Source organism: Heloderma suspectum, chromosome 1, assembly GCF_057233095.1.
Source record: "Heloderma suspectum isolate Gila_16-S chromosome 1, 16-S_ref, whole genome shotgun sequence".
NCBI classification, from domain to species: domain Eukaryota; kingdom Metazoa; phylum Chordata; class Lepidosauria; order Squamata; family Helodermatidae; genus Heloderma; species Heloderma suspectum.
Window position 1 is genome coordinate 397,377,627 of NC_139458.1, and position 16,294 is coordinate 397,393,920.

The window sequence follows — 16,294 nt, forward strand, 5'->3', positions numbered from 1 at the left end:
ATAAGGGGAAGAAATGAATAAATTAAGAAAAGCAAAATGCACAGATATGTAGCCTGATCCTGTAAATCATTTGAAAAGCTTGCCATTTGAGAACAAATGGTTCACTGTCTCGAAAGAGGATAGGCGCAGCTCAATAATAATGACAGCCTTGGGTTCAAATGACTGCCGTACAAACATTATGTAGGTAGGTTTTGCCTCTACAGCCCGTAAGTTAGTTGTCTAAACTTAACCTTTGTAGGCGCTGGAAAAACACATTCATAATTTGGTGTTGAGGTCAGATAAACCCAATTAAACCCACAATCGTATGCACACTTACCTGGGAGTAAGTCCCATTGAACACAGTGAAATTTACTTCTGAGTAAATATGCATAGGATTGAGCTGTTGTTCATAGCTTTACTGAATATGTATTTGAGAAGTACTTGAATGCAGTGTTAAAAGATGCAGTTTTATTTATGGTTATTTTTTTATAGTATTTGATTACACTTTTTTTTTTTTTTAAGTATCTGGGGACTATATTTACTTTGGCATAAACCCCATGACTTGTATTCTCCCACCCAAATTCAAAGCTTTCTGGAAGTATGAACAAAAACCCAGTCCCCAAACACTTTAACTGCAGCATCAATATAAAGCAGCTATTTTGGGGTGGGGATTTAACCACACCCAGGACCATTTAGGTCTGAATATGTGGATGCCCAAATTTACTGGGGGTGGGGGCGGCGGGGCATATGTGTTGGGAAGCAGGTTTCTGCATGTATATGTATACCTAGATGAGACAGCGTGCCCATGTAAATGCGTGTCACATGTAAAATTCCCCAATTTGGTCCAACTGTATCCATGTATGAGGTTTTTTTTAAAGGCTCATGGGCTCCATGTATAAGCCTTTTATTTTTATTTTTAAAAAAAGACACCCTGAAATTCTGCCAAATGGTTTTTGGGGAAAGAGAGGCTGGATTTCTCCCCTTCTGTTTCCTCATCCCTACCAAACAGCTGATCATCGGGACTGCGATCTTTTCATTTTAAAGGACCACATGCACACAACACCAGATGTTCTGCACATGCTGTGTTGGAATGGAGATATGGTATGTCATTCCACACTACCACCTTTCCTTTTAATTGGGGTTTAACTGATCCAAATAATATTTTATGGAATTAATAGCTTTAAAAAAAATGGGAATGGGTATTGAAGGAGCACAAACTAATCAATCCCCCAGGTGCAGTAAAATACATGCATCCCATAGACAAAATGAGGCTACACATGTAAGAGCATTGCCATCCTGCATGCACATACATCCCCATCAGAATTGCAATGTGCACTGAGCCTATTGAACTGGCTGGATGTGTCTTTTGACTAATTGTTTGTGACTACCACAGGATCAGGCCATGGATCAAGAAAAGAAGTTTTACTTCTTTCCAAAACCTTCTTTAAGGAAACCTATGACCTCCAAATGCAAATCAATTATGACTCTAAAGGCGTTCGGGAGTGTCTTTACTTGGCTTCTGCCTCATCCCCCTCCATCTGATGGACTGTCATCTGTTTAATCCCCATCCCATCACCCAACTCCAAACTAGGGTCTTCAGCCACCAATAGTTTGAAGTATTTCATTTTAAGATGTACGAACGAAGGGGGCTGCTTGATACAAAACAATATTTTAATCTACCTTTTTGCTTTTTTGGTAAAATGAAACAAAAAATGGAGTCAGGTAGCTCATGTCATAATGATGAAAAACAACATACAAAGCACATGTAAAGCAAATATTATAAAACATGTATTTCTAGTGCAAGTTGAAAATACAGGGACTCTACTCATACTGGCCAGCTAGAGGGAAACACATGGTTCTGAGTGATCAACAAGAGCCCCCAAATTCAAACTCTTCAGAGTTGACAGTATTAACAGAATATAAAAATATGGTGAAAATTTACACGTTACACATAAAGTACTTAATTTTTTAATAGTTTACAATAGAGATCTACAGATATGTTTCCAATTAAGCTGGCTTCTTACTACCCACCTATTGTAATACTATAGGTATGGTTACATATACCAAAAACAAACAATCCCCAAAGCAATAGCTATACAGCAACATATTAGGGTCTGAAAATTAGACCAGTACATATTAAATATTTCACTGGTTTACGAAACGGACAGTCTATTCATTTACTGTTGTTGTTGTAAAATTTTATAATAGACGTCTTTGAGACTGAAACAAAATGTCCTTTATTAATAAGCTTTTCAGTATTAAAAACAATGGTATGAGGCTTTACATAAAGCCTTCCTAGGCTTTTGGCAAGAAAAACAAGGTGTATGTGGACTTTATTAATAATGAAATAACAGACTACTATTTTTAATTGAACTAAACTAACCATCTTTTTCAGGGCTTTTTTGAGCTCATGTTCCCTAGGCATTAAACATATTTCTAGCAGTTTATTTGGTCTGCACATTTGTGTCTTTTTTCTCTGTCGCTGTCCCCCACCCCCCAGTGGCAACGGCATGTTCTCATTTGATCGTATTACACAAAAATAAATAATGCGCTGTTAATTCTACAAACTACAAGGATCGGATAGGGTGTCTATGGCATAACAACACGGAGATCAAGTAAAGCCACGGGATAGATACAGCAACTCCACTTAATGGGATTTTTCCTGTTTTTTTCCTTTCACATAAGAACTCTACAAATTCTTCCAGTGTTTATTTTTAAAAGATTTTTCTTTTTCTTGTCATTCTTTCTTGTTAGTATTTTTTTTTGCTTTTTTTTAATTAAAAATGCTTCTTGTCTATCTCACTAACCAAGTAGTTGAAATGTAGAATAAGGCCTTCACGGTTTTGCATCAGATGACAGTTTAAAAACAAAACAAAACAATGAAACAAACTCTCAAACAATTCGGACTAGTACCGCTTTTTTTTTCCTTTTTAAAACAACACTGATGATCCTATGTGTTCTTTTTGTTTCTTCCTCTTGGTATGTTTCTTTTTCGTCCTTTCTTTTCCAGGGGAAAAAAATGCACATGCCGTGCTGCTCCAATGTATCCCTTAGCTGCACTTGCAAGACTTTACGATCATGTTAGAAAGCTGCTCAATTTTTGGTGTTTTGCCAATGTAATACAAGATGGTGAGGGGTTCTAGATCCTGGGATACACAGCATGGAGAAGCAGATGCTTCTGGATTGATAGTGTTATACAAGCTGAGTACCTAGAAAGAAAGGAAAAGGAGATGAAGATATTTCTTCCAGATACTCCAGAGCATCATAGTTTGTGAATTCCATGAATTTCGAGTTGGTTTTAAGAACATAAGGAAGAGCCATGCTGGATCAGACTAAAGGCCTAGAATTCTGTTTGCACAGTAGCCAACCGGATGCCCCAACGTGAAGCCCGCAAGTAAGGCATAAGTGCAATCCTACTCATTTTCTCCAGCAGCTGGCATACGGAAGCATACTGCCTCTGATAACAGAGGTAGCATGACTAGTAACCATTGATAGCTGCATCCCCCATTAATTTCTCTAATCTCCTTTTAAAGCCATCCATGCTGGTGGCCATCACTACATCTTATGGTAGCCAATTCCATAGTTTAACAAGGCACTGTGTGAAGAAGTACTTCCTTTTATCTGTCCCCAATCTCCCACCAATTAGGTTCATGGGATAACCCTGGGTTCTGGTATTATGGGAGAGGGAGAAAAACATCTCCCCATCCACATTCTCCACACCATGCATAATTTTGTATGTCTCTATCATGTCTCCCCATACTTGCCTTTTTCTATGCTAAACAGGCCCAGACTATTAATCAAAGTAAGATTCAGTGTTATAGATGCTCAATTAAAAGGTAGCAAATGATTAAATATTTAAACAGGCATTCTATTATATTCTAATGCAGGTGGGTGGGCAGAGCCTCGTGTGGCGCAGAGTGGTAGGCGGCAGTATTGCAACTGAAACTCTCCCCACGACCTGAGTTCGATCCCAGCGGCTCAGGTCGACTCAGCCCTCCATCCTTCCGAGGTCGGTAAAATGAGTACCCAGCTTGCTGGAGGAAAGGTAGTCACGACTGGGGAAGGCAATGGCAAACCACCCCGCTACAGTCTGCCATGAAAACGCCAGCGCAAGCAGCGTCCCTCTAGGGGTCAGCAATGACCCGGTGCTTGCACAGGAGGAACCTTTCCTTTTTCCAGGTGGGCGGGCACTGGTGATTATGCCAAAACTCTAAATTCAGCAGGGCAAATCTAGCATTTTCATAATTCCTGTATGTATAATGAGCCCTGGCTCTGATCCACTGAAATTGTAATATGTTCATAGTTAAATGAGAGATTTATTACAAGTTCATTTCTCTTTTCTGCACCTGTGCATCTGCATGGTTAGCATGACTAAGCAGCCAAGTTCTGCCATCTTTGTGCATGCCCAGATGCCATTGACTTTAAGCTTTTAGTTACTCGAAGAAATGAAAAGGTCTGCTGCTGGCACATGCTCAAAATTATTTTACTTTAACACTTGAGGGTGCAATCCTATGCATGTTTAGACAGAAAAAAGTCCTACAACTGTCAGCATTTCCCAGCCAAGATGGCTAGCTCAGGCATGCTGGGAGCTGTAGGACTTTTTTCTGTCTAAACATGCATAGGATTGTACCCTAAGGGCACAATCCTATGCATGTTTAGGCAGAAAAAAGTCCTACAATTCCCAGCATTCCCTAGCCAGCATGGGGATTGCACCCTTAGTTACTCTTTCCCAAAGAAGCCAATTAGTCATGCATTGGACTCTGAACTAATCATGTAGGAAGAATCAGACGTTAATTGGCATCCATCCCATTCATTTGCATCATAGCCAATAAGAGAAGGAGGTGTGACTTTGCATGACATTATGATGCACAGGGAGGGGGAAAGAATGTCGCACTAAGCATGCCATGTTCGCAGAGGGCACTTTGGTAATGTGCATTCATTAAAATTCAGGCATATTAGGAAAGCTGCCGTTCTAGTTAAGACTGCTGGTCTCATAAATCAGCTGCCCAATTCCAAATTCTAATGAGGTCAGTTTGTCCATCATGACTAGGCCTCATTTGGATTGACCTCCCCTGGTGTCCTAGGCCAGCCTGGTTAGTAGATTTCTTGCCCAGATAAGAAATGCCTAAGAAGCCAAGTCGCCAGGAAAATGAGAAGCATGCACTGGCAAAATACTGAAGCAATACATCATAGCTAGGGCTATATACCCTCTTTTCCAATTAAAAATAATAACCATCAGATGTTTGCACCAAGCAAGCCTACACCCTGTATTCTTTTAGTAATGGGTAAGGTGCTTCTCCTGCCCCGATGTTTGGCATACTTTTTCAGTGAATAAAGACTTATCAGCCACGTGGCACCCATGCTCAGCGCACCTTGATTCCCCAATCCCCACCCATCTGCATGGCAGATTGTGGGACTGTGCCTGGGTATTGCAGCCTTCAGGCAGGAAGGTGTGACATTCCCACTTCCTACCTTTCCCCCACCCTGGTTGTGAGCTTCTGCTTGAACAGTAAGAACGGCCACATGGAAGTTCTCTGCACAAGCTACACCGAAGTGAAGGAGAGCTGCTCAGGATTCCAGCATTCATTCCAATAGGTTGAGCCCAAGAGCACAGCACCTTGCCATGGGCAGAGGCACTGCTAGACACTTAAAAGATGACCGATAGGGCACAAATCTGCATAAAACCATTATATCCTAATTTATATTTATATATGCACATTTAGAACTGATTACCAAGATTTATTTAAATTTCACATGAGACAAGGCTAGCACATTAATTTCTCATCCAAATCATCTCATTTTTTTTAACTTCTATTAATTTGTATCCTGACCCAGATCATCTCAAACCAATGGAATTTCCCCCCCCCTAAGCTTAACTACCATGCAGGAAAGAGTTTTTTGGGGGTGTTGCAGCCTGTGGGAAGGGAAGAGTTAATCTTTCCCTCCCCAACTGCAATCCCTCTTGAAAATTGCCCCCTGAATGGCAATTTAGCTGAGAGAGAGAGACAGACAGACAGACAGACAGACAGACAGACAGACACTGGCACCAATGGACACAGCTTTTTGTGGAGTAGAAACAGGGCCCTGGGAAATAGAACTGGGAAATAGAACTGAGGCCCAGGCCCCGTAGGCCCAGGCCAAGCAACACCCTTGGCCATGGGGTTTGCAAAGGAGAACTTCTGGTATGCTGTGTCCTCAGTCATGGACCTGAATGCACAGAGAAAAAAATTCCCAGGGGGGCGGTTGTCTTTGGAAACTTGGACTTATGATGAATTTGGATTTTTATTTTTTTTAAGAGACTAGGATAGCACTGGGATAGGCAAAAAAGGTGACAGGCAAAGACCTTTGTTTTCTCCCAAGCATTCTAGAGACCTAGTTCTAGGTTATTATGACTGTTTTATCAATTCCTGTGGTGTTTATTGTTTTGCATTATATTTGTATTTTATTCTCTTAAATATTTGTATTGTATTTTATATTTTAACTGTGTTTTAAAATGGCATTTTAGTTTTTTAACTGGTTGTAATCCTCCCAGAGAATATTAGTTATTGGGCAGATTAGAAATATACTAAATTAATACATAAAATTAAATTAAAAAGGGGGCTGGGATGGCACTGGGGTAGGACAAAGAAAAAGGCAGGGTGATTGAGGTTATGGGAGTAGCACTGGGGAGAAAGGAATATGAGGTGTGTGGGTGAGATCAAGGATGATGTAGAGCACAGAAAGCCACGGAGAACCCTTGTCAGGCTCTCCTTGACTCCTCAGCCTAAGCAGCCCCTTCCCTGAATCTTTCAAGCTTTTTTGTGCAAACAAGAGCAACTGGCTTTTATATTCAAAAAGAATGCCACAGTTGTTTTAGGATGCCAAATGGTGTGCCAAATACTAGATTCTGTGCCAGGCTGAATCTACACATAGCAGTCATACCGTTATCATACCGTTATCATAACTACTGGTACACATGACACCAATGGGCACCAATAGTTATGATAATGGTATGATAGCGGTATAACTGCTATATGTAGATTCAGCCCCAGATTTTCACAACTCAGCACATGACATGCACCCAGTCCTCATCCTCTGCCCAAGAGGAAAATTCCTTTCCCTAGAGTAAGCCCACACAGCATGCAGCCCTATGTGCTGTGCAGGCCTGCCCTAGAAGGACTTCCACGGGCTGACTCCTTAGGACTGTGTAAGGGGTTAAAACCTGGCCTAGAGAAGGGTCTAAACTGATTTTAAAACAGAAGGGGCTGAGGTAACTGTTTTTTTCTCATCATCAGACCTCCACTTGGAGAAGGCTTTGAGGTTAGAATGTGGTAAGCCCAGGCCTCACTGAGCAGTTGCTGTCTAGGGCAGAGCAGGAGAACCTGTAGCCCTCCGGATGTTGGTAAACTACTACTTCCATCACCCCTCATAACTGGCCAGGCTGGCTAGGGCTGATGGGAATTGGAGTCAAACAACATCTAGAGAGCTATATATTTCCTAGCCTTTGTCTAGGGCAGGGGTGTTCAACTTCCAGGAGCCGGGGGGGGCGGGGCGCTATGTCCCCTTGAATTTTCCTGGGGGTCCAAATCACTGCCTTCTGCTGCTACACCACTGAATGTTACTTGAAAACAAATCCTGTGCTTTCCATGAACTTTTTAAAGTAAAATTGACCCCTTTTTTGCCACTGCAATGCCATCTGATAGGCTATAGGACTGCAGCCTCAATAGGTTATTACCGTTTGGCATGATATTTGCTTCGGAGGTCCTGAGTTCAAATCCCAGACAAGCCCTGCCCAAGAGATAGGGTGGCTGCACTTTTTTAGGGAGGGGCCTTAGCTCAGCAGCGGAGCATAAGCTTTGCATCCAGGTTTGACCCCCAGCATTGCCAGCATAAAGGATTAGGAAGCTTGTGCTCCTCCCAAGGATGTTGTTTTCTAAAGATCTGTTGTACGTCTGCCAATCTTTAGGTTCCCCAAAGCCTACTGATACCTCCCTCTTGTGTGTGGATGATGCCATTTTGTCCATATAAGGACCAGTCCTCAGAGCACTGAGATCACTATTATTCTACCTATCGATCAACCTATCGATCAACCTATCGATCAACCTATCGATCAACCTATCGATCAACCTATCGATCAACCTATCGATCAACCTATCTATCTATCTATCTATCTATCTATCTATCTATCTATCTATCATCTATCGACAGTATCCAATGTTGCCCACATGCCACCACTAGCACAACAGGAAGCTATCAGTTCCTAAAGCAGCTGGAAACAAGCTGAAACTCTGGTTTCCAGAACGGGGCAGATCAGCAGAGCTCACGAAAGGAAGCTGTCCTGTCCCGGAAATGAGTGTTTCCGGGGTTGCTTTAGGAAGTGCTAGCTTTCTGTTAAACTAGCAGAGGGTCCCGCTGGTGCAACAGAATTAGCAAAGGCACAGCAGCAGTACTGCATATGACCCGCCCGCTCGCGCTCTCTCTCTCTCTCTCTCTGATAATTCCATTTCTCTCCAGTTTTTTAACAGGCTGAATAAGGAGCAGGCTTTTAGATACATAAATTCAATCTATAGATATTACGGGGCAGGGGGGGAGAATATCTTAGGAGTGGAAGAATCACTGCAGCTTTAAAAAAAGAATCCAAATATGTTTCCTCAGCTGTTTTAAGAAGACTTTGGTAGCATAGAAGGACTGGTAAGTTACCATTTTTATCGCCTTTGAAAAGTGTGTGTAAATAAAGCATCACTGCAGTATGGTCTATTATTTAAACTAGCTCTCATTTCCTTTGGGCCAAAGAACATCCAATTTATTTATAAAACAATTCCCACCCTGCCTTTCCAGCCCGCAGCATTAGCCTCAATATCCTATCATAAAACAAAGTCAGAGTTTCCAAAGGAAGAGACTTACTCTACTGTGCTGAGTATCAGAGCTCCATAAATAGGGACAAGCTCCTGCACAGAAATTTGCATGGTATCCTTTAGGTTCATGTATCCATTTCCATCCAAGATCTCTCTTGAAGTCAATATAAAATGGACGCAGGCAGCAGTTATCTTGCACGTTCCTGTAAATGCAATTGGGGACAAATACCTTGTTAGAGTCAGGCCCACCAAAATAGGGATGGGCGGAGGGCAGCCCCAGTGTACGTCTCGCTTTGGGGGGAGCTTTAAGGTGAGTTCAGTCCAACTCTCAAAGGGATCCTTGCTGCAACCTATGCTGTGTTCTCCAAACTTCATACAGCTGGTGTTTTTTCTGGGTGAAATTAGAGGTAGACATCATGCCTATATCTACTCTTGTTTACTTTCAAAATGGGTCAGAGTGAGAATTATCTTGCTCCAGATGACCCCATTAAGAACGTAAGAAGAGCCATGCTGGATCAGACCAAGGTCCATCTAGTCCAGCATTCTGTTCACACAGTGGCCAACCAGCTGTTGACTAGGAACCCACAAGCAGGGCATGAGCGCAACAGCACCCTCCCACCCATGTTCCCCAGCAACTGGTGTACATAGGCTCACTGCCTCTGGTACTGGAGGTAGCACATAGCCATCAGGACTAGTAGCCATTGACAGCCTTTTCCTCCAGGAAATTTTCCATATCCCTATCCACATTGTCCACACCATGTATAATTTTGTAGACCTCTATCATGTCTCCCCTGACCCTCCTTTTTTCCAAGCTAAACAATCCCAGCTGTTGTAATCTTCCCTCATACGGGAGATGTTCCAGCCCCTTGATCATTTTGGTTGCCCTCCTCTGCACTTTTTCCAGCTCTACAATATCTTTTTTTAGGTGTGGTGACCAGAACGGGACACAGTATTCCAAGTGTGGTCGCACCATAGATTTGTATAGGGACAATATGGTTCAGACAGCCCTCCTTGTGCTTTAGGAAAGCATATGTAGGGGGGTTGCATGGGCTAGCCTGTCCCCTGCCCACAGAAGTGAGCATGACAAGGGCCCCGGGCATGTACCAAGGTATGCATTCTACCAGTCATCCACACAAGGGGGAACCTGGGCCAATCATGGAGGAGCTCTACATTCACGCCTTAATATGCATGTAGGACCCCTTCTCACAGTGGCTGAAAGTGTGGCCAAAGGAAGGGCAACAGCCAACAGGAATGGCAGCCGGGGACAGAGCTAGTCCACATGGCTCCCTCATGCCTGTGTTTAACACATGCAACTCCGCTGAGAGCAAGGTGCATTCTTCTGTGCTTTCTCTCTCTCTCCATTTGTCAGGATTCCTTTGCCCCCACTGAACTTCAAATGCTGAACCAAACACAGACAAGAGCCTTCAGTCTGCAGCTTTTAATCCATACTTCAAAGGGTCATACAGATGCAAATTCTCAGTGACTCTCAGCCTACTTGGAAATGCCTTCAGCGGGGTTCAAAAGGTAGCTAAGAAAGTTGCCTGCCGTTTGAAAGGAAGGAGGTCTCACTAGCCTAACTTAAGGGGTAGGGGGAGGTCTCTGTCTCTTTCGTGAGGCTTCTAGGTGCAGCTGTTCACACAAGGCCAATCGGGTAGACTGTCTAAGTTCCACCCCGGCCTTCTCCCTCTTTGCTCTGTGTCTGCGCCTGGCATCTATTCATTCAGACTCCCCAAACCCCGCCTCTCCCTGTTCACTATCTCTCATGGGGAGGGCGGGGTTGAAGAGGGACCCTCCTCCTCCAGCTGGACCTTTGAAACCTTAGGAGCCTGCCTAGCCATGTCTGGACTAGCCTGAGAAAATACCTCCCCCGTGTCTGGCGGTTCTTCTTCAGACTCTGAACTACTATCCCATTCCCTGCACTCAGACTCCTGACACCATTGGGTGTGAATAAATGATGCAATCACACCTAATGCAGACTGCGACATGGTAGCATTACTTAGCTGATTGGTAGGAGGAAATGCCAGAACAATAAATCATTCAGAGAGGCTGTGGGCAGCCTCCTCTGTGGATGAACTTACAGAAGACTTTTTCACATTCATTTTTGTCTTGTGGCACACAGTGCTTTCCTAAGCATGTTTACTCAGAAGCCAGTCTCACTGAATTCAATACAACTTACTCCCATGTAGGTGGGCATAGGATTCCAATCTAAATGTCCCCCAGCATAGAGTTTGGGAATTACTCTGTCCTAGGCCAAGAATGACTCTGGAATGTTAAATGTTTAAAATGGTCCCACTGAAATCACTGGGAAATGCCTCAAGTTCTTTTGTTATCCCCTTTTAAACTAGCAAAATAATTAATTGTGTTAACCATGATCAAGAGTGTTTAGGCATCATGCTTATCCAAGGCAAACTATTTTGTACTGTACAATAAGGGCATTAAATAAGTAAAATAATGGTGTTAAATAAATAAATAAATAAATAAATAAAATTTATGGCAATGATATTCTAATTGTTTGCCGCTGAGGATGCTGCTTCCTTCAAATGAATCCCCTGATGTATTCAGTGCACTGAGAAGGAGCAAGAAGCAAATATACACGTTGACATTCAGTACTCATCTCTGTGATTTTAAAGAACCAGAAATGCAAAGATAATATACTACAGCCTTCCCCAACCTGGGGCCCTCCTGATCTTTTGGACTTCGATTCCTATCAACCCAGCCAGCATGACCAATGGTCAGGAATGCTGGGAGTTGTAATCCAAAACATCTGGAGAGCACTAGGTTGGGAAAAACCGATATATGATATGATATGATATATATACATAATCAGATGTGTATTTTCACTATTGGTACTATTTCACACATAGTACAGATAGATATATATGCTAAATACGGGTACCACAGGATATAAGAAAACCCCATGATGGTAAGTTCCACCAGCCCAATCTGGAATGGGCTCAGGTAAAGTTAATTTTAAAAAATCTGAAATAAATTGGGTTATCCCCCCCAAAAAAAAAACATTCCAAAGTTCAGGTCCTGTCACATCCTGTGTCCTTGAGGCCGCTCCATCCCCAACCACCGTCTGTAAGTCCTCCCCTTCCCGTTCTCCAAAACATACCTAGTGGCAGTGTCCCAGGCACAAGGGCCCATGGGAAATATAGTTTGCATAGCCCCTGATGTCCCTACATTTCCTATGGGCTTTTCTGCTCAGAAAGCTGTTGTTTTATTAGGGCCTGATTAAAGCTGTTTCAAAAGCTCATTGGTGCTGCTGCAGACACCAAGAGATAGTTCTGGGCAGAAAGAAGGGTCCTCAATGGGGGCATTTCCTCCCCATGCACTTTCGACAGAGCAATTTTTGTAAGGACTACAGCAGGAGAACAAAGAGCTAAACAGCCCCTCTGTGCCTGCTGCAAACTCAATAAATATCAATGCCACCCAGCAGCTACATTTTTTAAATCACCTTGAGGCTGCAATCCTATACATACTTCCCTAGGAGTAAGTCCCATTGAACTGAATGTGACTTACTTCTGAGTAGATGTGCATAGGATTACTCTGCAAATGTCACCTCTAGTTTGGTTCTCAATGTGTAATGCACGAGGAGAATAATCCCTTGAGTTTCTGTGCTCCCTTCCCAATTAGATTATTTCTATCCCCTTATATCCCACTCTGAGTTCATTAGCGTAGCCTACAACAGTTCAAAATATAATCAGAAATGAATGAATAAAATTATGGCCAACATCACATGATAATTCTAATGACAAGATGGGAAAAATCATTCTTCAGGAAGAAGCGTCAAAACAGCCTTTTGGGGACAGGGAGGTGGAGCAGGGAGATAGAGGCCATAAAAGATAGATTTGTATTAATATGACATGACATTGAAGACCACGATGTGGTGTCGCAATCAGGAAGTCTGAGGGCCTTCCTGTTATTTTGATGGCAGTGCTCGGGGAGGGGAGCCTTATCCTTTCACTCTCCAGCTGTGTTTGGAATGGAAATCTATGCCCACCTCCCAAACACCTTGGAACTGTAGAAAAAAAAAGGAGCTCCCAGTGACTCCAATGGAAATGTTTTTCCTCAAGGTCCTAGCCAGTGGCAGCTGGTGACTCAAGTTATAGAGGGGCTGTGCTTCCATGCAGGGCTTTAGTTGCCACCAGCCAAAACTCTAACAGTGCTATCCAAAGTACTGTATCCAAAAGTACCTTATCCAAAGTCCCTAATCCCCATTTTGGGGATAAGGTTCCACACCTTAGATAGCACTTTTCAGCACCTTGGATAGCACCATTAGAGTTTTGCCTGGTGGTAACTAAAACCCTGAATGGAATCCCAGCTCCTCCAGAACTGGAGACACCAGCTGCTACTGGTCCTAGCTACACCAGGTGTGGTGAGGATTTCCATTCTGATTGCAGTTGGGGGATGTAGGGATTCTCCTCTCCCCACATGCCACAATTAAAATAACAATCTCCCCCAACATCTGTAATTAACTTTTTTAAAAATGAAGGGACATAGCTCAACATGTTTCCGGGTAGGGATATGCGAACTCCTGCCCAGCCCCTGCCCTTGCTTGCTGGTCCCTGGACCATACTCGTGCCCCTCCCATGCTCGGTGAGCAGCCCACGCTCATCCTAGTGCCTCATCGAGCTCTGCGGTCACCATTTTTTTGAAAAATAAAACGGTGATCGCAAAAATGCATGTTTTTGTATGAGCGAAAATGTGCATTTTGCAAATACACACATTCTCATGTGCAAGATGTATATTTTTTTTTGCAAAGGCACATTTTCACATATGTGAATATGCGCATTCGCAAAATGCGCATTTTGGGATGTGGGCAAATATGCACATTTTTGCGATCACCATTTTTTTGAAAAATAAAACGGTGATCGCAAAAATGCATGTTTTTGTATGAGCAAAAATGTGCATTTTGCAAATACACACATTCTCATGTGCAAGATGTATATTTTTTTTTGCAAAGGCACATTTTCACATATGTGAATATGCGCATTCGCAAAATGTGCATTTTGGGATGTGGGCAAATATGCACATTTTTGCGATCACCATTTTATTTCTCAAAAAACGGTTATCACGAAGCTCGACGAGGCTGCTGGAGTGAATTCAGGCCATTCGCCAAGTGCAGGCAGGGGGTGAGGGGGGCAGCGGTTTGGCGAGCAGGGCTCAGGGATGTGGGCAGCTCCACCAGATTCCCGGACTGAATTGGGCTCCTGTGCCATCCCTATTGCCAGGGTCCTATTTAACACCCTCAAGTGGCCACCCTCAGGTGGCAACCAGTCTCTACCTTCAGCTAGTATTATCTTTATATATAGGATGCATCATAGATGGTGCCCGCTCTTTACTGTCCTCTTCATCGTTGCAATCTTATGACCAAGGGCTTTTCCAGATATGGTGATTACAATGCTATAATGGCAACGCTTTTACCATTATAGCTATTACTGATCAATTGCTTATATTTCTAACCTGTGTTTCTGCTCACAAGGAGACTCAGTTTCCTAAAACAGTCTCTTCTGTGTGTAGTCTTTTTTTCTCTGTCCTGAATACATAGGATATGCCTTCATTTGCTCTGTCAGTGCAACGTTTAGGTGGCCCAGAGGCATTCCAAGTTTTTGCTTATATCTAATGATTTTGTACATAAAGGGCACAATCCTATGCATGTTTAGGCAGGAAAAAGTCCTACAACTCCCAGCATTCCCCAGCCAGCATGTCTGTCTAAACGTGCATGGGATTGTGCCCCAAATCAGTTATGACTGATATTCTCTCCACACAGGCCTCTAGGTAAGGCTAGCTCAAGTGGGGGCGGGGGATGCATCTTAAGGAAATTGCCCCCAACCTGCACTTTACAGGATAAATGGGATCACGTTAATGTTAACTGGTGCAAGGGGAATAGATAGTCCAAATTCTAGCGCCTGCTGGTTATTGGGATTCTTGCAAAGGTGGACCCTGAACTGGTTCAACAAGGTTTTTATGTTCTTAAGCATGAGAGCATTTTCAGGTTCATTTAAGAGAGATGCATTGTATGCCTTAACCGTTAGGTAGGGTAGCCATGTGTCCTCCTTTACAGAGGACAGCCCTCTTATTTGAAAGGCTGCCAGACAACCGTCCTTTTGTGAAGGCATCCTCTGTTTCAAGGGCTGTCCAGCTTAAAGATAAAGGAAGGGAGTGCAGGGGCCTGGAAGTTCCAAATCAATAGCTGGCACCTAGACAGCAGACTGAGCAGGTACACAAGTCACCTGGGCACAGTATGCCCCACTGCGATAAGATGGATTGTATTTCTATTCAATTTGTAGTAATCGTTTCTAAAACTGCATTTATACATATAAATTAGCAAATGCAAATTGGTCCCCTCTTTTGTCCCCTGTTTTGGTGGTGCGTGTCCTCTTTTTTAGCAGTGTGCAAGTGGCCACCCAACCATTACGTGATTCTGAGTATGTACTCCTGGTGGACCACGGAGATGCTCCCCCCGCTTTTAAGTGGGAGACTAAAGTCGACCCACATTAAATTTAGTATATGTAGACTTAATGCCACAGTGAGTTGAATCAAGGCCTTGTGTGATAGGCTATTTCCAGGAGGACCCTCTGGAACTGGGTGATCCAGTTGGATGCCTAGTCTTTGGGCTGGCCCTGCTTTACCAAGCTTGGAGAAACCAGCACCCATTACACTTCATTCAGATCATGGTATTATGTGGTGTAGGCGCACAAGATAGCATCAAGCCCGATTTATTTTGGAGAGCTTTTCACGTATGTGAATGATGTCATTACAGGTAGTCTGCAATATCCTTATTTTTTCTTATTATTATTATGAAGGGGGCACTTTCCAGCCAAACCTAAGCACTACTGGTCAAGGAAATCAATGTTCCTTAAAAGTGTTGACTAATGCCAATTATTACGAGTATTTCAACAATCCCATTTCAGATTTCTCAAAATGACTAGGACAGTCCAGGCACAAAAGAATAGAGAAATAATAATGAGCAGCGGGGGGCGGGGAGTGGAAATTAGTTTTAGGAATAAAACTAAGATAACATTTTGACAGGTTTTGGAAGACTGGGGAAGTTTCTGGATTTGAAATGATTAAAATTTATATTTTAAGATCTCCTTGAGCAGTATCCAAGTTTACACTAGCACTAAAGTAAATTACGTTGCGCTCCCATAAGCAACCTCTAAAGCAATGGCAATAGTGTAAGCTGGCACAACCAAATTTCTGGGAAAGCCAGGTACAAACTGTGGTTTCAGATCCTAGCTTGTTCTGAAATCACAATGTAAACAAACTATGGTTCCCTGGTGAGTGAAAGAGGAGGGGAGTGTATGGGTGCAAGGCTCACTATGGGTCATTCATGTTGGGGGAAGACACTGTTTCCTGTTACGTCTGAATTGGGTCATTGGGTGTGTTTTGGAAGAGATAAATAGGATTCCTCAACTCTAAGATCAGTGGAAGATAAAGTAATTTAGTATAAAGAAAGTTGAAGTTTTCTCCCATTA

General features: G+C 42.9%; 1 protein-coding gene across 1 annotated transcript in view; it reads right to left on the reverse strand.

Annotated features, from left to right (window-relative positions):
• Positions 1-457: 457 nt before the first annotated feature.
• Positions 458-16,294, reverse strand: part of TGFB2 (transforming growth factor beta 2) — a 125,920-nt gene continuing 110,083 nt past the window's right edge. The window contains exons 6-7 of the mRNA XM_084828779.1: positions 8,863-9,016; positions 458-3,188 (exon numbers count right to left, since the gene is read on the reverse strand). Of these exons, the coding sequence (XP_084684905.1) occupies positions 3,030-3,188; positions 8,863-9,016 (313 nt within the window). The 3' untranslated portion in view covers positions 458-3,029. The remainder of the gene's footprint in view (positions 3,189-8,862; positions 9,017-16,294) is intronic.